At 43.5% G+C, this 24,163-nt stretch overlaps 4 protein-coding genes across 5 annotated transcripts; 3 read left to right on the top strand and 1 right to left on the bottom strand.

Annotated features, from left to right (window-relative positions):
- Nucleotides 1-7,123: 7,123 nt before the first annotated feature.
- LOC129100923 (betaine--homocysteine S-methyltransferase 1-like) lies at nt 7,124-9,974 on the top strand. The gene is made up of 8 exons (XM_054610475.1): nt 7,124-7,233; nt 8,080-8,212; nt 8,308-8,420; nt 8,515-8,706; nt 8,822-8,969; nt 9,054-9,236; nt 9,324-9,552; nt 9,661-9,974. Exons 1-8 carry the CDS (start codon nt 7,216-7,218, stop codon nt 9,848-9,850), a joined length of 1,206 nt encoding a protein of 401 aa, XP_054466450.1. The 5' UTR covers nt 7,124-7,215; the 3' UTR covers nt 9,851-9,974.
- Nucleotides 9,975-10,048: 74 nt separating this feature from the next.
- Nucleotides 10,049-13,958, top strand: LOC129100924 (betaine--homocysteine S-methyltransferase 1-like). The gene is made up of 8 exons (XM_054610476.1): nt 10,049-10,442; nt 11,402-11,534; nt 11,714-11,826; nt 11,957-12,148; nt 12,244-12,391; nt 12,828-13,010; nt 13,188-13,416; nt 13,528-13,958. The coding sequence occupies exons 1-8, from the start codon at nt 10,425-10,427 to the stop codon at nt 13,703-13,705; spliced, it is 1,194 nt and encodes a 397-aa protein (XP_054466451.1). The 5' UTR covers nt 10,049-10,424; the 3' UTR covers nt 13,706-13,958.
- Nucleotides 13,959-15,097: 1,139 nt separating this feature from the next.
- On the top strand, nt 15,098-18,635 carry mrps36 (mitochondrial ribosomal protein S36). Of its 2 annotated transcripts, none has more exons than XM_054611042.1 (6): nt 15,098-15,150; nt 15,351-15,459; nt 15,692-15,841; nt 17,355-17,418; nt 17,611-17,801; nt 18,034-18,635. In XM_054611042.1, exons 3-6 carry the CDS (start codon nt 15,788-15,790, stop codon nt 18,049-18,051), a joined length of 327 nt encoding a protein of 108 aa, XP_054467017.1. In that variant the 5' UTR covers nt 15,098-15,150; nt 15,351-15,459; nt 15,692-15,787; the 3' UTR covers nt 18,052-18,635. The 2 variants fall into 2 exon arrangements, with proteins under 2 accessions (XP_054467017.1, XP_054467019.1); XM_054611044.1 differs by having other exon boundaries at nt 15,743-15,841; nt 18,034-18,624.
- A 101-nt stretch (nt 18,636-18,736) lies between these two features.
- Nucleotides 18,737-22,238, bottom strand: pdxp (pyridoxal (pyridoxine, vitamin B6) phosphatase). Its single transcript, XM_054611361.1, has 2 exons — nt 21,330-22,238; nt 18,737-19,831 (listed from the first exon to the last, which is right to left on the bottom strand). The coding sequence occupies exons 1-2, from the start codon at nt 21,925-21,927 to the stop codon at nt 19,485-19,487; spliced, it is 945 nt and encodes a 314-aa protein (XP_054467336.1). The 5' UTR covers nt 21,928-22,238; the 3' UTR covers nt 18,737-19,484.
- Nucleotides 22,239-24,163: the final 1,925 nt, after the last annotated feature.

Raw genomic sequence — 24,163 nt, 5'->3', positions numbered from 1 at the left:
TCCAGAAAAGATTTCAGATCAGCTTCCCTCTGTCTGCTGTGTCTCCTTCTGTAGAGAAGTGCTCTTTCCTCTTCTCTCACTCAGGGAGCTGAGCCGGAGACATAAACCATACTTATTACATTGTGGTCTGTGGAACGACGACAACTCAGGGACTGACTGTCACACTGGGACCATATGAATATTTCAGGGGGGGCAAATAAGAACAGTGAATGACGCCGGGCCCCAACTGCATGTTTTGAAGGATTTTTGTGGCTTGTAGGCGATGTCGAATGATGGCGGTGATGAATTGCTGGAGGAAGTCCATGTAGATTGATGAAGGCCTTTCGTAGTTCTGTTAAGAGTCACTTGAGTAACAGAGGAATCATTGACAGACAGGTTTGGGAAAACATTATCGTTCTGGTGTATTTTGGGAGGCCTCTTTTCCAAATCCGCACTAGAAGAGAATGGAGGAGGAAACCTGGAGCCATGTCTTCATGAACACTTGTTCAGCTTCATGTCCTCCGTCTCTCTGTTTAGATATATCTGGTCTGAGAATACACATTCAAATCCAATAAACATGCTTCCTCACTGTCTAAATGTTGAACGTCTCCTTGTAGCAATTTTCAGTCTTTTTTACCAATAACAAATAGTCAGCTAGTCGTGTGATTATTTGGCCTTCTCATTAATTTAAACACAGGTGACGCATGCTACTCATCCAGTGCAGTTTTTGTTTAGACTTTCATAAATTATGTTAAGCAAAGATCCCATAAAGTGTCAACATTGATGATGACCACTTTTGGCACACGCCACTGTGTCATTTGGTGGGCCCTGCCCTCTGGACTTCCTCTTTCCACACCAAGATCTGTGTTTGTGTGTGTCGTCCTGGTGAGAACATTGTGGGAGGCAGGAAGGTCTGTAAATAGCGTAAGTGTGGTCACATCAGCGCTCCAAGCTGCAGAGCGAGGAAGATGTTAAGGGCAACTCCGTGGGAAATGCAGAGAAGACTTAAGAGATACTGTGAGAAATGATTGGGTTTGATGGTTAGTGGCTGTGGGGAGGAAGTAATGCTCTCTTCGCAGAAATGATGCCATCCCTGATGCATGTCGGTTATGTATGTGTGTGTGAAAATAAGGGCTGGTATAATTGTTTTAAATATATAGCTGTACTGATTCTAGAACTACCAATAGATACATACGAGTGGTGGTGTTTCCAAAAGAAGTGGCCTTTGTGTGAACAAGGGCTTTGTATTTTGATTGCAAGGGTGAACAAATAAGTTATACAATAAACGTAGGTTTATGTGGGAGGTATCAAGTTATTTCAAGCATTCATATAGTCACAGGCTTATTGAGATTTCAGTCAAAAACAAACCATTCTCATTATTTGTTTTATGTCTCACAAAAACAAAGTTTAGCAGATGCCTATAACCTTTCTACATAATCAAATGTAAAGTATTGTATTAAGCAGTAGGCTACTTCCCAACCTGGGGATAGGGACCCCTCCAGTGGATTTATCAAGATAAATCTGAAAGGTCAAAAGGTGATTGAAAAAAGTTACAAAATAAGTGTTAATTTGTTCAGACTTCTCCCTAAGGTTAGATATTTTTCTGATGACGTATTTCTGGGCGCGGAGCGTAGATGGAGGCAGAATTAATCTCTGAACAAATTAGTTAACGCTGACTAGCAGGTCCTCTGGCCTTGTTTTGCTATTTATGATAAATTATGGAAATATGAGTTTGTCCCAATATGTACATCCTCTCACCCTACAGGACCGGGAGTATTCCTAAAGAAAGTTAACATTAACCAATGGGACCGTATTAGCCAACCCCTACGCCGCTAGCAGAGTGTTTTGCCTGGAGGAGAAGGACGCTTCGGAGAGGCCAGCTGGCTAGTTAGCTAGCTAATGGTCCATCTCCAGAGCTGGCTAGTTAGTTAGCTAGTCACTGGAGATCCCATCTTCTCTCGTGCCGACGAAGTAGTCTCTCAGCGGCGAGGAGCGAGGCAGAGGGTCCGTAGACGCAGTGCTGCTGCTGGCCACCAGCCTGCTGTTGGGCTGGTTTTCTGTGGCAAGTGTAACGCTGGAATTGAAAAGCTAACTGATTAACTAGCCACCCGCTTAATGAGTAAAAAAAGGAAAGGAAAAAAGGAGAATAGAATTCAAGGCCTTTACACTTCATGAAACTTTGCCTTATTAGCATAAATGAGATCTTGAAAATTAACAAAGCATCGCCACACAACCATAATGACAAAACAGATTCATTTTTGTCCAGTTTTTATCGACTTAAATAGAACTTTACATTCGTTTACAAATATTTTGAGCTCATGTTGTTGAAGAAAGAATCCAGTTAATTATGGGTTAAAATGCCTCAGTCCAGTGAGGTAAACATAAACATACAGTAGGCAACAGTGTGGTCAGAGACCTGGCATTTAGAAAAGAAATACAAAATAAAAAAGGAGAATCCATCATTTCCATTTTTGTTTTTTGGGGGATTTCCCAGCAGTATTCGGTTTGTTGTTGGAAATGAGGTCACAGCGTCATCATGAGACACAAATAAAGTGTGACATAAAGGTGACACAAGACTTTCTGCCGCAAAAACAGAGGAAAGCAGAGCACCACAGTGGAGTTTGGTCACTCAAACAGAAAACAGACCTTGCTGGAACAAGCCAAGCATGAAGTCAGGCTTTACACATAAAGACTGTATAAGACAGAAAATGATCTGCTGTCTCTGCTGTGACACATTTACACCATGATGGATAACTAAGGTGTATTTAACTTCATCTGATAAACAAAAACAGCAAGCTTTTCAATCTGTGTCTGAGTCATGAATACCTAAATTAGAGATCATCTTATATGGTGATTTTGAAGAGTACTTTGGGTACTTTGGCTCGCCACTTGTTGCACAAATATTTGGACTCTTTGCTTGTCCCAATTTTATTTATCTGACAAACGCTTCTACTAATCTCAACAAATGAGCCCGCAGACACGGGAGGGGGGAGTATGTGCGTAAAACGCAGCAGCATCTCCCGACTCGTTCCCGTAAAATCCCACCAAGCGTTCAAACTTAACTAGCATCAGCAGCGTTACACTGCCGTTCATTTTTGCCAAAATAAACACAAACCGTTGGATGCAGGTGACTTCATGAGTTGTGTTTGGACAACGCGTCTGTGGTTGCTAACAAACAAAAGAGCAACAGCGCACATCAGTTAACTCAGTCTGATATTTGAAGAGGCTCATTCTTCAAGAATGCTTTTCATAACCCTACGGTCTTGATTAAAAAAGACAGATCAAATCAATGAACTGTATACATGCAAGCCCAAGAGTTTATTGGACTCATCTGGCTGATATTTGATGATTTATTCTCCTTTTTATATACATTCAAGGATCAACTGTTCTGCAGAGTCATGCTGTGAATCTCTCATGCAAGATAAGAAGAAGTAGTTAAAAGATAAGTCACTGTTAATCTTCCATAGACCAAGTGGCAATGCAAAGAAGGTGGGGATGAAAAGACGCGTGACTGCTTTATTACAGTGAGCTACAGGTTGTTGGATCAAGCCATTAACTTATTACCTTTATGTATGTCACAAAATGAATGTGAAGCAACTAGTGTAGCTTTAAAAACAAATCAATCTGTGTTCTGGTTTCTTACAGCTGATTTTCAGTATAATACAAAAACAAAATGTGTCAGTGTGACAAATTAAAGGACATAGAGTAAAAAAGCGAGGCAAGCCGAGGACAACTCAGTCCAAACATCAACTCTTTCAAGTGTGCATAAGAGAGAAAAGTTACTGTGCTAACCTAAGGAATTGCACTAGTGTGCCCTCTTGTGTCTTAAAACAGAATTACAAAATATGATTTTTAATGGCTTCTTTCTGTTTAGTATATATAAAACGTTTAAAAACTTAATCAGAAGTCATGATTAGTGCAGTGCAACCAGATGCTATTTCTTTATGAAACCAGAATACAAAGACTGCAGCCACTTTATCAATCCACAGAGTGCTCTCCCTCTCTTTCTCCTGCTCAGCGTTTCTCTCTCTCCATATCTCTCTTTCTGTGGCCCACAAATCCGCAAAGAATGGCCGGTTTCAGCAGAATGTCTTCTTCAGCTTGAGCTGTGATTGGACCAGAGGAAGGGGTGGAAGTAAACAGGGGGCTGCAGTGGCACAGGGAGTCCCTCTAGAACAGGGAGAGGGAGTGAAGCAACGTGGACAACGGAACATGTGTGGAGGTTATGTTGAGGGAGAAGAGGAGGGTCAGCGCTGGGTTCGCATGTTACAGTGCATGGCCAACTATAACAAACTGTGCACATTTAGTTGCAGACTGAAGAAATTGGGCACACAGTGCAAAAATATAAACTCATATTGGGGGGGTTTCACCACCTGACCATCAGAGCAGCACTTTATCAGTTCATTAGGAGTTAATAGTTAACCTGAACTTTATCAGTGTCAGCCGAGGTCATTCACACGACAAATGTGTCACCCCACAGAAAGAGTCCGGTTTGCAGGCTTTTGCTAATTTTGCACACTCTCTTACTCCGCTCTGATGCCTCAAATCTGGCCTGGTTCCCAGCCGGCCTCAATCCCAACCCTCGCCCCTGTCAACCATTCCAGCTCCAACCCAACTTTGAAGAGTTCCTCCCCCCTCCCAGTCGGTCGTCGGCCCCTTCTCCCCTTCACCCTCTGCTTCAGCCTTTGGTCTTGTTGCAACTGCAGGTCCAGCCTCAGCCTGCGAGAACTAGTTGTGGCTTCAAAAAGATAAATGTCACTCAGTACGGCTGCTGGTCAACGCCTGATACTCTTAACTGGAATAGCTGGAATAACTCAGAAGAAATGGGATATGGTAGATATATAGATTTCACAGAGCTGGATGCATGGTGCAACCTCACAAGAGAAGGAGAGGAAATTAAAAGAGACCAAGGTCTAAATTCAAGAGAAGGTGATCACTGGAAGACAGAAGTCCCTTTATAGAATTTAATTGATCATTCCAAGCTTCTTTGGTCCCTTCATTGTGTGTTTGCATAAGCCATTAAATCTATCAGTGAGCAGCGTTCACTTTGGTGAAGCTCTCTTCAGAACAGGCTTGTTGGGATTTGTGAGTCTCTTCAACCCTGGAGCTCTGCTGCCTCATTCAGCACTTCAGTGACACTTGAGCTATTTCTGCTCTTAAACACAAATACACATGCATACACTCGCAAACATGTGGACGGGCGCTCCCAAAAAAAAACATGTGTGACAAACATGTACACTTAAACACATTCCCTTTGGTCCTGTTGTGCTGCTTCTGCAAGTGAAACTGCTACATCTTATAGTAAACAGACCACTCCTCTCTAAATACAGCCAGTTAACTGTGAATAGGAACAATTTGTTCTGTTTGATGAATGAATGGGTAGTATGCAGGGAGCTATCGCCTTTGCACCAGTTTGTTCTCGTAGTAATTTGCCTCTGCACTATACTTTTGCTCTGGTTTATGCTTTAAGATGCTTGTTTAAGAAAGGAGATGCACTTATGACTTCTAGTGACTAGTAGTTCTCTTGAATACCTATGTTGAATACACTTCCTGTAAGTCGCTTTGGATAAAAGCGTCTGCTAAATGACTGTAATGTAATGTAATGTAATGAGGAACCGTTTTGACTAACTTTTAAACTTTTTTTTTAGGCTGCCCTGTTATGTAACAGTCTAAAGGTCACAGACTCCCAGTCCTTCTTATCCTTATAGTTCCCTTGTTTGTGTCAGAGCCTTTCATGTAGAAGCGTTCTATAAACATTTTATTTACCTTAAAGGGCATAGTTTTGCAAACTGGAATCCATTTTTAGGATGTAACACTTTTATGAACAGTTCCATTAGATCAGCAGACGGTAACGGGATCTCTGCAACTCTGATACATGCTCATGAAACCCTGTTGTGAACTATAGAGGAGGGGTGTTTTCTGAACTTTGACTCTGTTGATAAACACCTTAGGGAGGCCTATCTCTAACACTCCCCCTAAAACTGGCTAGACCCAGAGCGGACAGAGCTACAAACCAGAACTCCACCGAAGGTCAATATTCCCGTATCTGTGTGTGCACTTAGCTATTTGTTTTAACGCACGTCTGTATGCGCTGCATGGAGAGAAAAAAACAAGGTCACCGATGAAGACTATGTGAGCCGAATAGGAGGTGTTACTGTTAACCTGGAACACTCTACATGCAGCATTGTTTTTTATATATATCCAGAGTTATACTGGTTTCTGTCATTAAGAGATTAAGATCTGTCAAGAGCAGCAACCTGCAGCTGACTGATTTGTAGATTAATTTCTTGTTTAAGAAAATGTCCATCGCAATGTCCTTTGACATAAAGTGAAAATTATTTTATCCAACCGTCAGTACAAAGTCCAAAAACACTGAATTTACTATAGTTCAGGACAAGTCAAAAGAAAAGATTCTCCCCACGGTGAAGTTGGGACTATGAAATGTTTGTTTTTTTGGCTTGAAAATTACTTTTGCTATAGTTCTGCTATAGCTTCTTTGCCCAATCCACAACATATCGAAGCTACAATCAGTCACCTCACATTGCATGGAGTGGAATGGATTATTGCCAGCCTTATCAGTCCTGTGTCTCAAGACTAGCAGTTATTGGACAGAGGTGCACAATACTAGCTTATCTCTTCAGGCCTTTTGGAGACGGTTCCATCTGGATGCCATAAGTTAGATTGCATCAGATGTTTTCAAGGTCACACAAAGAAGACAAACACCTGGAGGATTTGATTGGATCTGACCAGACTGGTTAACCAATAACAACATATTAACATTTCACCAATTATGTTTATTTGCAGGAAAATTATTTGCATTCTGAAAGTAAACTCTCACATTTTAAACTAATCCCCTTCTTTTATATGCTCCGCTCCAGCGTGGCCCAAAATTAACCAAACTGTAGCAACACAGCACGAATGGTTAAAGTTCAACTGGAGATATTAATATAATCATTGAACTGGCGCATAACTCTTTCTGTAACAGAAGCGTGTCCCTGTCTTACCTCAACCGACTGCTGCCCGTACCTTCTTCATTGATCTGTGAGCCAGACTGTGTTGCATAATGTCCAAACAGGCATGTGGCAATTAAACATGAATTTGGCACCGAAATGAAATCCTCCCATTTCACCAAGCAATATAAAGCTGGTGTAGGACGACTCTCTGCACTCTTCGGGCAAAAACAGGGGTTCGCTGTTACCAAGTGCTTAGTGCTTCAACTGAAACCGGGAAGAAGAGATGGCACCTGGAAAGAAGGTATATAAACCTCTATGCAGACGATACTGCATTTATATTACTTCCATCTTATTGTGCAAAGATTTAGCTGATGCAAAACTGTGCCATGTAATTACTGGCGGTTGGAGTTGTCCTGTTGGTCGATCGGCCGTGCTGTCTTGAGGAAAGATGTTGTCAGTGCAGGTTTTATGTGTGCATGTGGTTTGTGAAATAACCAGACTAAAGCAGTCACTGCTGGAGAGTGTATCGGTGATAACTGCTTTTTGCACAGGATTTTCATTGCACACATTTGTCTATGGATCAGCTGCAAACTCCAACACATCTCTTGTTGTCAAATGCTCTTGTATTTTCGTAATATCACATTCATGTTGTCTGTCTGACCTTTGTCCCAAGCCCTGCTGTTTTTGTAAAGATAATAAAGGGACAGTTCATCCAAAAATCTAAAATACAAATTTTCCCTCTTACCTGTAGAGCTATTTATCAATCTAGATTGTTTAAGTGTGAGTTGCCTAGTTTTGGAAGATGTCGGTTGCAGTGATGTCTAACTTCTCGTCAATATAATGGTTATATATGGCACTGTGGTGCCTATAGCACCAAATAGATACATTTGAAAAACTCTGCAGCAATGTCTCTTTTCAGAAAGCATGCTCAAGATAATCCACGCACCTTGTAGGAACTATTTTCTTTCAACCATTATTCCTACATGAAACAGAACACGACTGTGGGTCTGTGGATTATCTTAAATAACTGGGTCATTTTTTGGAATGTTTTGGGAACAATCCCTTTAAGTGACTACAAAATAACAAAAGTGTATAAGCCATTCAGCATGGTGCTCAAGTGTTCGATTGCATCTCTCTGCTCCAAAAGGGTATCCTTGAGCGCCTGAATGCTGGGGAGGTGGTGATTGGCGATGGAGGTTTCGTGTTTGCTCTGGAGAAGAGAGGCTACGTGAAGGCCGGGCCCTGGACCCCTGAGGCTACCGTCACTCACCCTGAAGCCGGTAAGACAGACACGGACACTCACTTACTGTGTCTAAAACTACACGGAGGAAAAGTACACAAACCTAAAAGCTTGAAATGTGTGTGCTTCCATCAGTGCGGCAGCTGCACAGGGAGTTCCTGAGGGCAGGATCTAATGTCATGCAGACCTTCACGTTCTACGCCAGCGACGACAAACTGGAGAACAGGGGTCAGAACTTGAAAATCACCGTGAGTACCCAACTATACGGCCAACATTTACAGCAAATACCACTTTACCCTGTACTAATTGTGTCCTTATCCATCAACTGCGTCGTTCTCTCAGGGGGCCCAAATCAACGAGGCAGCCTGCGACCTGGCGAGGGAAGTAGCCCTTGAAGGAGACGCCATGGTTGCCGGTGGAGTGTGTCAGACTCCCTCCTACCTGAGCTGCAAGAGTGAGACAGAAGTGAAGGCCATCTTCAAGAAACAGCTGGACGTGTTCATGAAGAAAGACGTGGACTTCCTGATTGCTGAGGTGGATACACATCTCCTTTCCAAGTATTGTTGTGTCAAAGCGACTTTAAATCTGAAGTAGGAGTAGTGGGACGAGTGGGCACTCAGTGTTGACTGTGTGGTTTCTGTCACTGCAGTACTTTGAGCACGTCGAGGAGGCCGTGTGGGCCGTGGAGGTGATGAAGACCAGCGGGAAGCCCGTGGCTGCTTGTATGTGCATCGGACCGGAGGGAGACATGCACGGCGTCTCACCCGGAGAGTGCGCCGTCAGGCTGGTGAAAGCCGGTACGATACTACCTGCATGTTTCTTTACTTGAGAGTCAGCTGTGTTATCTGATACGGAAATAACCATTTCCCTATGTTCTCCAGGTGCCCAGATTGTGGGAGTCAATTGCCACTTTGACCCCATGACCTGTGTGAAAGCTGTGAAGCTGATGAAAGAGGGAGTGGAGAAGGCCCGGCTGAAGGTTCACTACATGGTGCAGCCCCTGGCATACCACACCCCCGACTGCCACTGCCAGGGATTCATCGACCTGCCAGAATTCCCCTTCGGTATTATGTCTTGCTTGGACATTAAAAGAAAAAAACAGTTGTGTAGTCTGCAGCTTCTCACAGTTGTCGCCTTTTTTTCTTCCTTAGCCCTGGAGCCCAGAATCCTGACTCGCTGGGACATGCACCAGTACGCCAGAGAGGCCTACAAGGTTGGCATCCGCTTCATCGGTGGCTGCTGTGGGTTTGAGCCTTACCACATCAGGGCCATAGCAGAGGAGCTGGCCCCTGAGAGAGGGATTGTACCTCCTGCCTCAGAGAAACATGGAATGTGGGGTGCTGGTCTGGAGATGCACACCAAACCCTGGGTCAGAGCCAGGTAAAGCAGCCAAAATATTCAAAGTACTGAAATGAACAGGCGTCTATGAATAGTATGACTCGGTGCATCTTTTCCCCTGTGTGTAACCTGTGTCTCTGCCATCTCAAGGTCCCGTCGGGAATACTGGGAGCATCTTGCTCCCGCATCCGGTCGTCCCACGTGCCCGTCCATGTCCACGCCCGAGGGCTGGGGCGTGACCAAGGGCCACGCTGACCTGTTGCAGCACAAAGAGGCCACCAGCAGCCAGGAAATGAAGCACGTGCTGGAGATGCAAAAGAAGGCCAAGCCCTCGGCGTGAGGACGGAGGGAAGAAGTCTTTCTGAGTTCAGTCTGGAGATGAAAAAGCAGTTGTAACAGCGATGCTCCACTTGAGGAGTATTACTCTGTAAACCCCAAACAATAAACCTGAGTGTGTCACTTAATTATCGGCTACGTGTCGTAAATGTGGAATGTGTGCTTTTGGACTGCTGCAACAAAATGTAATGATGAACATTTCACACATTTCACATATGCACCGATTTAGACGGGACTCGTTCCTTGTTGGTGTGTTAAAAGTGGCAGCTCACTATTGAGTTGAACTCGTCGATTCAGGTTCCCAAAAAAACAGAAACCCACAAACTAACAGGAGGACAGACAAACAGACTAACAAGCATTAGTAAACTGGGACACTCACAATGCTCTCATTCAGTTAAAGAGGGGAGGGGAACGCGTAAACATTGCTGTTTTGTAATTTGCCCACTGCCAATCAGAGCAGGTCCCAGTAGGACCCCTCCCCTGCTTCAGAGAGATTTATAGTGGACCTCTGCTCCTCGCTAATGTAGCTTCAGCCTCTCAAAGTTTGAGCAGTCAGGGTTACACACAGCTGCAGGATTATGGCACCAGCAAAGAAGGTATGTGTGAACTGTCAAACGTTGGTGTATGCACTTTGGTTGTGTATCTATGTATGGTAGAGAGTGATTTAAGAACATTCTGAAGAAAACTGCTCTGGACCCCTTATTGTCCATCTTGAGTTGGAAAGAACTAAACCAACAAGTTTTTTGTTTTACTTTCAGCTTATGATATAGATTGTGATCATAATCATCTCTCATTAAGAAGGATTTTGGAATATTTATTCTAGAAATCCGTTAAGGAGTTTCCTTAAATACTGTAGGAATTAGAGACAGACAAATCTGACTCTCTGTGGTTTGATCTGACATGGATCTGGTGAGGGTTCATGAAATAAGCGCAAGCCAGGTGGAGCTTTCTTAGATTCAAATACGTGAATCAATTATTAAATAAACAATTTGTACCATCTAGTGCCATGGCAGTGAATTCAAACTCATCACAGTGACTGCTGTTTAGTTAATAGTTTACACATCAAGACTGAGTTTGGATACTTATACACTTTGCAGACACGTTCTCAAGTGTAATAAACACAAAGAAAAGTGAAAAGAATCTGTTCAGATTTATGTGAGAATTTCACTTTGAGAGACAGGCACGTGGGAGTCAAACGGTTTAGGTGCATCAGTCAATGGGAGCAGAGCAGCTGCTGTCAGACATAACATGTGCTGCTGTCTTGATGACTTAGGGTCACTGAGAGAGGGGGAGGGGGGCAGCACTGGACTTTGGAATCCACTATGCATGGAATATGATGCATATTGCTCTGGCCTAATTAAACAGAGTCAGGTCAGATAGAGCTGGGCCATGATGCTGCACAGGGCCTCCCATAGAAAGTGGTGTGCTGGTGTCAGCTGCTGTCAAGTGGAATATACACCTACTGACTCTTAGGCCTCAGTGTCTCTTCTCAAGCCTGACTGATAGTCACAATCAATCTATATCATTTTGAGCTCACACTGATCCGTTACCACAGGGAATCTTGGAGCGTCTCAACGCTGGGGAGGTGGTGATCGGCGATGGAGGCTTCGTGTTCGCCCTGGAGAAAAGGGGCTACGTGAAGGCCGGGCCCTGGACCCCTGAAGCCGCCGCAGAGCACCCTGAAGCAGGTGAGAACGAGCTAGTTTACCAATTTTTAATACTCTATTTCAACTTATTGGTTGCTCCATTATTATCTGCAGTGGTTCCCTGCGAATGACCTTTGCTTGTGAGTCATGTGACACAGCTTAGATGGATTTGCTGGTATGTTTTTCCCTAATCGTGCATTGGTTTGTTTGATGATCTTTAGTGCGACAGCTGCACAGGGAGTTCCTGAGGGCCGGGGCCAATGTCATGCAGACCTTCACCTTTTACGCCAGCGATGACAAACTGGAGAACAGGGGTAACAAGCTCACCTTCACTGTAAGTCGAATTGGACACCGCACCACTTTCATAAGAATAAGCAGAACATTGTGCAGGTGGCTAGTCATCTGTGCACGGAAAACTCAAATCTCAGCTTTGTTTCACCAATTATTTGGCTTTCGTCCCTCAGGGAGCTCAGATCAACGAGGCCGCCTGTGATTTGGCCCGCGAGGTCGCTAACGAGGGCGATGCCATGGTTGCCGGTGGAGTGTGTCAGACTCCCTCCTACCTGAGCTGCAAGAGTGAGACAGAGGTGAAGGGCATCTTGAAGAAACAGCTGGATGTGTTCATGAAGAAGAATGTGGACTTCCTGATTGCTGAGGTAGAGATTAAAAAAAAACATCGATTATCCATAACAAAATGTATCCCTCTTTTTTTTTGTGGATGTTCAAAGTATGAGATGTCTCTGTCCTGCAGTACTTTGAGCATGTTGAAGAGGCTGTGTGGGCTGTGGAGGTGCTGAAGGAGACAGGGAAGCCCGTGGCTGCCTCTATGTGCATCGGACCAGAGGGAGACATGCACGGTGTCTCGCCTGGAGAGTGTGCTGTTAGGCTGGTCAAAGCCGGTGGGTACAGGGTTATTTTATACACCCATGAGCACAACTTGTTGTTGGAGACTAAAAGTAAATGTAACCTTAAAATGGTTCACGTGAGTTCATCTTCGCTTAACATGAGCTCTCTGTAGGCAGTATTTCCTAAGGTCTGCAAGGGCAAGATTTCTAACGGGTAACCACAAGATAAGATATCTGTTTGTGTTCTACTGATATTATGAATTATTAACTGAGACCAGTCTACCTTCTAAAACTGTCAATAATTGCGTCGTCCAGTCACCGGCACCGAAATGTTGACCATCAAAAGGGAATCAGCCAAATTTGAAACGTCTTATAGATTTAACTCAAATCATTCCACTATAATCCGCAGCTGGTGCTGTCTCTTCAACTTGTGTTTACTTTTCTGCTTATCTGTAACAGCCGGCTAACGCAAATGCATATTCCCCTGTAGGTGCCCAGATTGTTGGAGTCAACTGCCACTTTGACCCCATGACCTGCGTAAAAGCTGTCAAGATGATGAAGGAGGGAGTGGAAAAGGCCGGGCTGAAGGCTCACTACATGGTGCAGCCCCTGGCATACCACACCCCCGACTGCCACTGTCAGGGATTCATCGATCTGCCAGAATTCCCCTTCGGTAATAAAATACCCCGCTGCATTTTCTTTAAAAACATATAACATTACATCTTATAAATAGGTGCTTTCTCAGTGTGCATGCACATGCACCCTCTGGGTGGTGTACTGCATACCACTGCGCTGGGTCACCAAAAGCAACCACGGTTATGGGATCTAATGTGTATAAATCTTGTGTCAGGTCTGGAGCCCAGGATCCTGACCCGCTGGGACATGCACCAGTACGCCAGAGAGGCCTTCAACGCTGGCATCCGCTTCATCGGCGGCTGCTGTGGATTTGAGCCTTACCACATCAGGGCTGTTGCAGAGGAGCTGGCCCCTGAGAGGGGCATCCTCCCAGCCGCGTCAGAGAAACACGGCAACTGGGGTGCTGGTCTGGAGATGCACACCAAGCCCTGGGTCAGAGCCAGGTGAGAGGAAACTTTTGTAACCGTATACCATAAATATGCACCCTAAAATGTGAAACATCAGCTCTACAGCACCAGTGAGTACTAACTGGTGTGACACTTTGTCTCTTCTAGAGCCCGCCGTGACTACTGGGAGCACCTGAAGCCAGCCTCTGGTCGCCCCCTGTGCCCCTCCATGTCTAACCCCGACAGCTGGGGCGTCACCAAAGGCCACACTGATCTCATGCAGCAGAAAGAGGCCACCTCTCAGGACCAACTCAAGCAGCTGTTCGACAGGTCAAAGAGCAACTGAGTCTCCTTCACACGGCTGGCAGGCTGCAGGCCTGGGTCAAACAGCCGTGGCGCGCAGTTACTGATGCCACACAGTGGCGTGCACTGTATCTGTAAACTGTGCTGCAGCTAATAAACGTAACGTCAGGGGCCGAATCTTTACCTGAGACTGCCACTATACGGTGAAATATGTCGGCCCATGTTAAGATCGGGAACTTTTTGTTTTCCATGACTCTGGACCAGTTTGTTTTATTGAAAAAAAAGATCTAATAAAATGTGAATTGGCCACTTGACTGTTAAGATGTAGTTTCTTGCTGTGGATGGGTGGGTGGATGTTTTTCAGTTCCATCCTCTGTAGATGAGTGATGATCATGAAACAATGCACACAGACATTTATAACTATTGTGCAGGGACAAGTAGACTTAAACATGTTGAAATAGAGCAAAGCTTCAATGCATTTATAAGTATAATTTCATAATTAGGCCAGTATTAGTGAGGCAACATTATGTTATATCATGAAAATGGCATAAAAGTTGGGAAATCCCACACTTTAAAAGGGTTAGAGGAGGGCTTTTTATTGTTTATGAATGTGGAATTCTACCAAACATTAAAAGGCTTTAGTAAATCCTGCAATAAATGAGAGATCCATTAGATGGCAGTGTTGTGATATCATGGCCCACATCCCTGACCGCACTTACAAAGAGCCTTATAGGAAAGATGTTTCATTAGCTAGCAGTAGTGGTAACAAGTCGTGAATGTGTTCATTTCTTTTAAAAGTAATGATTCCAAACGTAATGTGAGTTCTAGGTTTACAAGTCAGTCTTGAAAGAGTTTATCTACAGTATTAACTGCTCAAAGGTTTTATCTTTTATATTACATTATTATGAAGAAATAATGATTTAAAATGATGATTTTACTCCTCGTGAAGATATTTTTTTTTAGCTATCAGGATCATTTCGTTTAGCTTGGACCTTTTAACAGAAAGCCTACATTACATGAATGGACATGGAGTTTAGAAGAGATTCCAATTAAGCCAGGGAGGGCCCTAATAAAATATGCTATTAATCAATTATCGAAATTGTAGGATGAAGCATCATGACCCACAAAAGGGACAAAAACTGAATAAATCCAACATCTGCTGGTTTGATTTTGACCATTCCAGTTAAAAATATATATGTCTCTTGTAACTCTTGAACATCATAGAGGGGCAATATGATAAGCTATATTTAATTGCACTATCTTTTGTTTGTAATGTTATCATATAGTTGGATGATTTACGTCTATCTCTATTACTTAATATGTTATTACTTTGTATTTGCGCCGATGCTTGAGAGATTAGTCTTTGAGTGAGTTTTCTGCTGGTGACACATCTTCTATTATAGACGATCTCTGCTATTTTCCTCGTCGTTGATTGGACAAACCTTACTTGACCCTTCTTCCTTTTATCTAGGCGGAGTGAGATCAGAGGTAGGGTACGATATTTGTCTTTGCCCTAGCATAGTAGTCTTATAATGACATTTAAGGTATTAAACAGACAATATAAATGCCTTTTGGTAGCTTAATGGGGAATAAAAGCCTTTGGAGCCTCATTTGACCTCGACTGGTGGAGCTTTACAGCGGATTAACGTCTTTTATTTGGTCTATTTGTGTTTGTCCTTTTCTGACAGGAGGCTAACTCACAACCCGGAATGATAAGGCTGCAGAATGGCCTGAAGATTTGACCTCACAGGACAACCGCTGCCTCAACATATCACAGACAGCTGCTTCACCAGAGAGGTAAAGACATAGTGAGACGTAAGGTTACGTCAGCCTATAGAATAAAATACTAAAAACGTAGCTTTAGTATTAACCTTCTAGTTTAAGACTTTTATTTTTGCTGTATCGCGTAAAGATAATTGATGATATTCATGTCGGCTTTTAACCGTGAGATGCATCGTATCCCCCTCCATCCCTCCGCACCATTACCATGAACTGCATCCTCTGGACCACTCTGCGTGTTATGGTATAGACTTCACGGTTTACAACGACAGCAGCGCCATCTTGTGGTGTCTTTCTGCAGCTGCAGGGAGCCTCTCTGTACCGGAAGTGAACCCGTGAGGTCGTCATGGGAGGCAAAGTCAGCTCCAAAATGGCAGCACCCGCCGCCCGACTTATCCAGGTAACTGTGCTCCTGAGATTTGTATTACTGTCGTCATCGGTGTGTTGGGGTCCGATTAACGTTGGGAAGTAGAAATGTTGCTTTTCTGTCGTTCTTTACAGATGAAAGGCCTTTTGGGTGAGGCCCTTTGTGGGTGACAAATACCGCCGTACCCTTGTTGATGTCCTTGTTGGACCGCAAACAGAGACGTGTTGTCGCGTTGAGACAGCAGCACTGATCACATCTATATTACGGTCACTGACATGTCCACTCACCTGGAGGACTTGCCGTTCTGTCACAGTGTGTGCTGGGGTCCTGACGTTATCTGTCCAGGATCTATCTAGCGTTAGATACATTTACCCATGAGAAGGTTTAGCTAAAAATAGCTAAATGTTAGGACAGAAACTTGTTGTTGACAGGTAACTTTTGACCTCACTCAGTGTATATTGACATTTTCTGTGCTTTCGCTCAATGACAAAGTGAAATACTTTATTTAACAGCCTTTTTAACTTAGTCGGCTACATTTGTACCCTAGTGGGACGGCTGTGGCAGATGAGGTAGAGCGCTTGTCCCGTAACCACAAGGTTGGTGGTTCAAACCCCTCTACCGGCAACATGCCGAGGTGTCCTTGAGCAAGACACCTAACCCCAGTCGTTGCTCCCCGGGCGCTTCATTGCAGCCCACTGCTCCTCCGGGATGGGTTAAATGCAGAGAAATAATTTCCCCATTGTGGGACTAATAAAGGATTGATTAGTGGCCCAGCAAACATGTATCTTAACAATGTGTGTGTGGATGAGGACTGACTCTAATCATTTATGATCACTTGTTTGGTTAGTTAATGGATTATTTAGTCTGAAAATGGATCAAAAAGAAATATATAGCAAAATCTTGCACTTCAGAAGCTAGTACCAGGACATTTTTTTTTTTGCCTTAGGATTTGAGCTATTCCTCGATTATAACAAATCTGTCAATTGTTTTTGTCACTCTTATCCTCAGTTGCAGCAATAGTAGGACGCAAAGTTGTTATTATCTGAGACATCTCCTGTCACAGTCTGAGGCTGCAATTCATCATTTAAGAGTTCTACTTAAATTACCTTGTGGTTGTTCCTTTTATCTGCCCCTGTTTTGAGGTATCATCCATTTAAATACTCTGGTGCACCAAGCTTTAAATAAAAAAAAATAACATTATAAAGAAAACATCTATATTTTTCTCAATAAACAATGTCCCAGTTACCAAGGTGATCCAGCTCTTTGCACTTTTTTTTTTCTTCACACTGATAAACTCTGTAAAGAAGAGTTTCTTTTGATTTCTAATATTTTTCAACATCTTTTCACCTCCACTGTATATTGTTTATCGCTCTTAGCGGCGCATACTTAAAAAAAAAAAAAAAGAAGCAGATTAAACCCAAACTATCTTCATGGCTGGATACTTCAAGGGTGGAAATGGGAATATATTTGTTTGGTTTAGGGTGAACTGACACACAATTCTTAAATTCCCACAGCCGTTTGATCTAATGTGTGTGTCTGTTTGCAGGCTGTTCGGCCTCACGCTCCTCTGATCAAGTTCCCCAAAAGACTTGACATCCCACGACCCAATGGTGAGCATGAAGAAAGTGAATGAGGGTCTGATAGTAACATGATGAGCTAAATGAAGGAACCCAGCCTAAAAACAGCTCTTGGTGATGTAACTCATACAGTGACCTTTTGTTCTTTCCATCTATGATTTCTTCTCGGTGCTCAATGAGTTGCCTTCTATCAGCAGTGACTTTTTTTGTCTTTTCCTTTTCTAGCTCAAGAGGCTTTGAAAACGTTAGCAGTTAACTTCACACCACACAGCGCCCCAGCACCGCCTCCGCCGTCAAGACATCATGTACCTATGACCCCAATTTCTGGCACACCAGATTCGCTGGCCTCTATTCAATTATTACCTGCCAGGTACCGCAGGAGACCGATGGCACCGGAGGAAATGGACTACATCCAGGTGAGGGGGGGGGCTTTAAACTTCAGCTATCAGTTAGAACATAACCTTTGTCCTAGACGTAAGATAAACCTGCGTACCTTTGGACTTTAAGCTCCTATAGATTTTAACGGTTGTCTGCATTGATACTGTTGATTGTACTCCAAAACTACAATGTGATGAAACAGACTAGGAGGAAGATTGTTCATACATATTTGCATTTTACAGATTTGTATTCCATTTTCTTTCTCCACAGCGTGGTGGACCAGAATGACACAGAGCGACTCAATCACTGCAACCAAAGTCCTTATCTGTTTGAGATCAGTTTGTGTCTTTAGCTCCATTTGTCACCTCAACCTTATGCCACATGAGGCATGATGTAGAATAAAGTATTGCATAAAGCCAGTTAAAAATGTACATATGTTGATTTATTTTTTTCTTAGATGTTAAATCCTTATTGTATTTTATTGTAGGTTAATTCTAAAGAGACATCCTCATTGTTTTACACAAAGCAAAGCTATAACAGTAGCGTCCAGGTTTTACTTTATTTACTCAACCTAACAGCTTTCCTAAATATTGCTCAACCTTGGTTTTGACATTAGACCAGCAATCTTTATATATTTTTTGTGCTTCACTTGCAATGCCACCACACCTAAATGAAAGCATGAAGCTCTGCTACATAGAAGACAATTATTGGAAGATGCATTTCACTGCAATAAACTAAACTGGTGTTTGTTTGAACCGAACGCGGCTGAAGAGATGCTGGATATCAAGTTGCAATAGTACTGAGTGGAATGGTGTTGAGTTCATGTGAACGTCTGCTGGATTGAAATGATTAAAAGAATATATTGCATTTTGATTGTGGCGTTCTTATCGTGCTTGATGTGGAACCGTACGCACGCGACAAGCAGAGGACGAGGACATAACGTCTTCAACAGATGAGCGACATATTCAGGATACATTTTCAGGAATTTTATTGTCGTTACCGTCGCTGGCATGCTCTATATGGTAAACATTAACAACATTGACATTTCACAACAGTGCAGTATGACTAACTATGAGATCCGTTAAGCTGTTTAGCACTCCGATGAATATTGGCACAAGTAGCACGGACGGGACAGAGAGGTGAACGTACACGTCACCTGTCTGACGGGCAGATTGTCATCTCAAGTCTCCAGCAGAGCCGAGAAAAGCTCTCACAGTTTGACGTTTTTAAGTATCTCCTCTTGCCGTGAATTAAACACATGAGAAAACTGCGTTACTAAGTACGGGTCTGCCTTTTGACAAAACAAATAATTAACACATGAATGCTGTTACAGAACAATTCATGGCTTTACAAAAATACCTCTGGATGCTCAAACCCATTATCAAACACGACCTGTGAACTCTACGGAGAAGAAAGTGCAGTATATTCATAGATTAATATTAACACGTACAGCAACGGCCAAGTCACAGATGGGCACAACACTAGAAGAAACACTGAGGTATGCACTGGATTACTCTGATTATTTTGGGGGAGAACATTCTGTCCTATGTGTGCCTTGGTCATGAACAGCGCCTTGTTGCTGAGGAACATTTCTAGTTTTTGATAATTGTGGATAGGGATAGTTTTTTTTTTTTTCTTTTTGCAAATGCCAGACTAACCATCGCACTTGAAAATGCAGTAGAAGCAAATCGATGCTCCGCACTAGAGGCGAAGGGACTCCATCAATCGCTCTGTTCGTCCAGTTCCTCAAAAGCCGGCAGGAAGTCGGCGATGGAGTCCACCACGTAGTTGGGCACAAAGCTGCGGTTGGCGGTCAGCTCGCTGTCCCTGTACTCGTGGGCCTCCTTGATCTGAGACACGCCGGTGAGGGTGAGCATGGTGTCCATGCCGCAGTTGGACCCGAACAGCATGTCCACCTCCAGGCGGTCCCCGATCATCAGGCACTTGCTGGGTTCCAGCCCCCTGAACTGGCTGGAGATGCACTCAAACATGAAGCGGCTGGGCTTGCCGATCACGGTGGCCTTGCGGCCCGAGGAGACCTCCAGGGCCGCAGTGAGGGACCCAGAACCTTCCGGGGGGGTAAAGATGAGACGAAAAAGTTAGATCAGTGTGAATCACATTCTCTCCTCCGATCTCCTACAGTTATGTTTGGGTAAAATTAAGATATTTATGTATTATGCATCGCTTAGCTTATGATTAGTCTCATACAGTGTATAATAAATGGGTAGGGCCTCATTTAGATTTTTTGGGAGCATTTTTATCTTTATATTGACAGTATGGAGGTGGCAGGACATGAAGGGAGAGAGAGGAGTGATGACTTGAACCTGGGTTGTTGGGATTAAAGGGCGGGCGTCTTGAAAAGTGTTAACACCACCATTATCAACTGATCTTTAAGCTCTGCTGAATTGTTTTATTATATCAGTTCACGTTCGGCTGACATGATGCACATTCATGCCCTAAATAAACGTGTGTTCAATCAAGCCGACGCAAACCTGAGGCCAGGTTGTATTACATCATGGCAGTACCGGGTAGTGCCCTGGGTTCTATACTGTCATAAAGCTGCCATGTGTAGTGTGTCGTGTGCACTGTGAATGGAGGGGCCCAGAAGAATGGCTCAATTCAGCCATAGCTAATCCACCACAGTGAACGTCATGTCATGCGTTTGTATCCTAGACAAAATAAATGTTTACCTCAGCAGAGATGCAGCTAGAATTCGCAGGTTAACATTAAAACTCTTAAATTCTATTGTTGGTTGAAACTATTTTGTTCCTGCTGGAGATGAACAGAGGTTAGTCTAAACCCTCTATAAACCTACATGTCACAGCAGATTCACACAAACACCCCTCTCCAATGAGCAGCGGATACAACTGATATACATAACAGGAAACCAGTTAAGGAAACTTAAAAGTGTTTTAACTACTAAAAGTTGCAGGAGGGATTTAAATCCAATCCTTTGCATTTTATTCCACTGCTTAAAAGTTGGCTTAGAGCTGAGCTTGGCGCCTGATTTTTGCAAATCGGCAAAGTATCCCTTGAATGAAGAAAGACCTCAGTCTCACTGTTCGGGAAAATGAAAACATAATTTTTGCCCACTTATTATCCAAACACACATGTCCAGTTTTTTAGGACTGGTGTAGCTAGCTAGTCGCCCAAAGTCTCATTTGATTGGAAGCTTTGTGGAGGAAGAATCATAAAACATTTTAATCTGTTTTACAGAACAGACTGGGATTTGATGGGGGATTTTGATGTAAGAAAATACTCTTTTGACATATATATGGTGTTTGATATATGATCCATTAACCCAAGGACACAGGATTTAAACTGTGGAAAAGTCTTTCCCCCCCCTCATTCTCATAGGTATTAAAGCTGTTTTATGTCAATGCACATACGATAATAAGTAACTGGAAAATAGGAAACCAAAGTAGGCATAACGGGCTCCTGGGCCTGTGCCCAGTACGCCCAGTATGCCCAGGAGGAGTACTGCCCCTGTCAGTAATCTATACAGGGTTGGCACAACAACAAATACACATAACACTGGAGGGGCCGAGCCTCATCACAACCATTACCTGGCAGTATCCTTCCACCCGACAGCGGGTGCCAGGGGTCATTGTCGGTGGCCAGGAACAGACAGTCCGGGTCCTTCAGGTAGCACGAGGCCTTGGCCAGTTTGAGAAAAGTCAGTTTGTCATCGTGTCCCACCAGCACCGCCTTGACGTCCGGAGCCAGGGCGCAGTCGTAGATGGTGGCGTCCGGTTCGTCCGCCTCCTCCACGCAGGGGACGCCCGCCCCCTCCAGCTCCCTGCGCAGCCCGTCGCAGCCCATGACGAACACCTGGCCGCGGACCTTGACGACGTCCCGCAGGTAGAGGGCCGAGCAGTACGACGAGCTGAAGATGTGCTCCAGCATCACGTCGGTGAAGCCCAGCCGGCAGAACTTGTGCACGTAGTTCTCCCGGGGCCTGGTGCAGTTGTTGGTGACGAACACGACGTGTTTGCCGAGCTGGATCAGCGAGCTCACCACCTTCGCGGCGCCCGCTATCGCCGTCTCCCCGTGCCATATGACCCCGTCGCAGTCGAAGAGGATGAAGTCCTTCGCCTCGAGCAGACTCCTGATCTGCGGACCTCGAATTTTCTGGCAGCCTTTGAGCCCAAAGGCGCCTGCCATTCCGGCTTTTTCCTCGGTTTCCTCCGTGTTTCAGCTGCTAGTGGCTCCCCATGTCGACGGCTGGTGCATAATGTGCTAACGACCGCGGGGAGAAAAAGAATTGATACGAAAACAAATCAATGGTCAATCAAATCACATTGCAGAGTCCTTGGTGCGGTTACATACACGGACAGCGGGCTACATAAACATTGACGTTAAACCACGCCCACGGTGTCACACTGACCAATCAAACGGCAGCACTTGAACCAATCAGGTGCGAGTGTGTCACGAGCCTTTTATAAGCAGCATCCACTAATAATTACATTGCGCCCTCTTGGCAGGCGATGGACGCTTATGTGATATTTTATTGTATGTTTTTATTAAACGTGCATAACCTGTAGCTAACTACGCTTTATAGGAATATATAGTTGTACAATGTGTACTCAGATCCTTTACCTAAATAAAAGCAACCAGGTCCCTCCTGTACTAAAACTACTATATTATAAGTAAAGTTCTGCATTCATAATACCAAAAAAATAGCCCCTCTAAGATTATTATATACAACTGGATTATTACTGTTTAGGCAATGTGGAAACAGACTTGTGATCTTGTAGCTGATTCATGTACAGCTAATTTTAAATAATTTACGTCATGCTTAATGTATAAAACTGCGTCATATTTTATGAGCTAATTAAAATGTAAAATACTATCCGTGATATAACAATTAACCATCTGTGATTTAAATGTAGTGGAGAAAAAGGACAATATTTCCCTGTGAATTTTGGTGTAGCAAAAGAATAAATGAGCAAAAACAATATTTTTAACTCAGGTCACTAGATGGGGCTCTAACCCACAAACAACACAGATGTGAACTCCAACACACACAGAGAGCAGAGTACTGTACACTCATGCAGCCGTATCCTTTACAGTCTTCTTCTGTCAATCATATTTAGTAAAATATACAGCATGAATCACCCAGAAAAAAACAATCATCATAGAAACAACTAGAAAAATACAATAAAAAGTAGTAGAAAATAACAATATATATTATTTGCTCTTTTACACAAATAATATATTATTAATTTCCTTATTATTTTATATCAACCTTGATTTTTCTAGATCCTTTTTTAGAAAAAAAAGGATTTTTCATTCTCTGTCCCTCATGTGAGAGCACCAGACAGCTCTGCTCTGATTGGGCCAACTTGAGAGCAGATTTATTCATATTCACCTCAGTGATGAATGTGTTTGTATCAAAATCATATCGCTGTGCAAAATCAAATTGCGCACGATTACAACCTTTCCAACAACTTCCACTTACTTCATCTTTCATGGGATTGTGATGCAATTATAATGATGATGTTTTATTTTTTCATCTTGCTTGTCACTGCAGAACACCTGAAGTAAACCTGTTTTGAACTCGTGGTTGTAAATAAAATGAAATAAAATAAAATAAATGATTGCAATTCCAACTTATGCACAAAATGTATATCACAATGGTAAATTATATGCAGTTAAGGTATTAAGGTTGCCAAAAGTGACACAGTCTGTCACTCCTTTTTGGACCATTTTCTGTTTTATTGAGTGGTATTTGGACCATTATTTCTTCTAACTTCTTTTTCTCTCTGCTTTGTTTCTGTTTCTTCTCTGACTTTCACGTGTTCCATTTTGCATCATTGTGTCCCTCTTCTGCTTCATCAAAGTTTCCTTTTATTCCCCTCCTGTCTTTTTGTTCTTTCTCCCAGTGGTCCTGTCCCGTCATGCTTTGGCTGCTTTGCCTCGTCTGTTTTGGATTGCGTGCGAGACAGAGGAAGACTCACTGGCACCTGCAACTGCCAGCCAAACAGACAAATGAAATGCAGGCAAACGAATGGACAGCTGAATGGACAGAGAACAAGCCGTCCTAATTGGTCATTATTTCCTTGCTAATCTATATTTTCCTCCCTGCTAACCCCCAACACAGATGTGAGGAGTGGGTGGGAGGACAGAATGGGTGGGGGGGGTGTCCTCCAAGGCCTGGTCGGCTCTCCACTGTGGCTTGAGCGCTGACCGTGAAACATTGCTGTCCGCTTTTGTGTCTTGTTTAGAAAAGGGGAAGGAGACTCTGTGGAAACCAGCAGTGGAGGGTGTGGGGGTCAGAGTTGAGACTTGCAGGTGGTTAATAATTGAAGAGCCAGCAGACCATAACGCCGCCCCAAAACACACCCATGCACACACACACACACACACACACACACACACACACACACACACACACACA

The sequence above is a fragment of the Anoplopoma fimbria genome, chromosome 13 (genome assembly GCF_027596085.1).
Source record: "Anoplopoma fimbria isolate UVic2021 breed Golden Eagle Sablefish chromosome 13, Afim_UVic_2022, whole genome shotgun sequence".
NCBI classification, from domain to species: Eukaryota; Metazoa; Chordata; class Actinopteri; order Perciformes; family Anoplopomatidae; genus Anoplopoma; species Anoplopoma fimbria.
The sequence above is the reverse complement of the archived record's forward strand: the minus strand, read 5'-3'. Positions and strand labels throughout refer to the sequence as shown.

Excerpts from the sequence above, each read along its gene's own strand:
- pdxp (XM_054611361.1), bottom strand. The coding sequence starts at position 21,927 with ATGGCAGGCGCCTTTGGGCTCAAAGGCTGCCAGAAAATTCGAGGTCCG. Across the intron at positions 19,832-21,329 it reads GGGTGGAAGGATACTGCCAG|GTTCTGGGTCCCTCACTGCG; the intron begins GTAATGGTTGTG and ends CCCCCCCGGAAG.
- LOC129100923 (XM_054610475.1), top strand. Across the intron at positions 8,213-8,307 it reads CGTCACTCACCCTGAAGCCG|TGCGGCAGCTGCACAGGGAG; the intron begins GTAAGACAGACA and ends TGCTTCCATCAG. Across the intron at positions 8,970-9,053 it reads CGTCAGGCTGGTGAAAGCCG|GTGCCCAGATTGTGGGAGTC; the intron begins GTACGATACTAC and ends TATGTTCTCCAG.
- LOC129100924 (XM_054610476.1), top strand. Across the intron at positions 12,392-12,827 it reads TGTTAGGCTGGTCAAAGCCG|GTGCCCAGATTGTTGGAGTC; the intron begins GTGGGTACAGGG and ends ATTCCCCTGTAG. Across the intron at positions 13,417-13,527 it reads AAGCCCTGGGTCAGAGCCAG|AGCCCGCCGTGACTACTGGG; the intron begins GTGAGAGGAAAC and ends TGTCTCTTCTAG.
- mrps36 (XM_054611042.1), top strand. The coding sequence starts at position 15,788 with ATGGGAGGCAAAGTCAGCTCCAAAATGGCAGCACCCGCCGCCCGACTT. Across the intron at positions 15,842-17,354 it reads CCGCCGCCCGACTTATCCAG|GCTGTTCGGCCTCACGCTCC; the intron begins GTAACTGTGCTC and ends GTCTGTTTGCAG. Across the intron at positions 17,419-17,610 it reads TGACATCCCACGACCCAATG|CTCAAGAGGCTTTGAAAACG; the intron begins GTGAGCATGAAG and ends TTCCTTTTCTAG.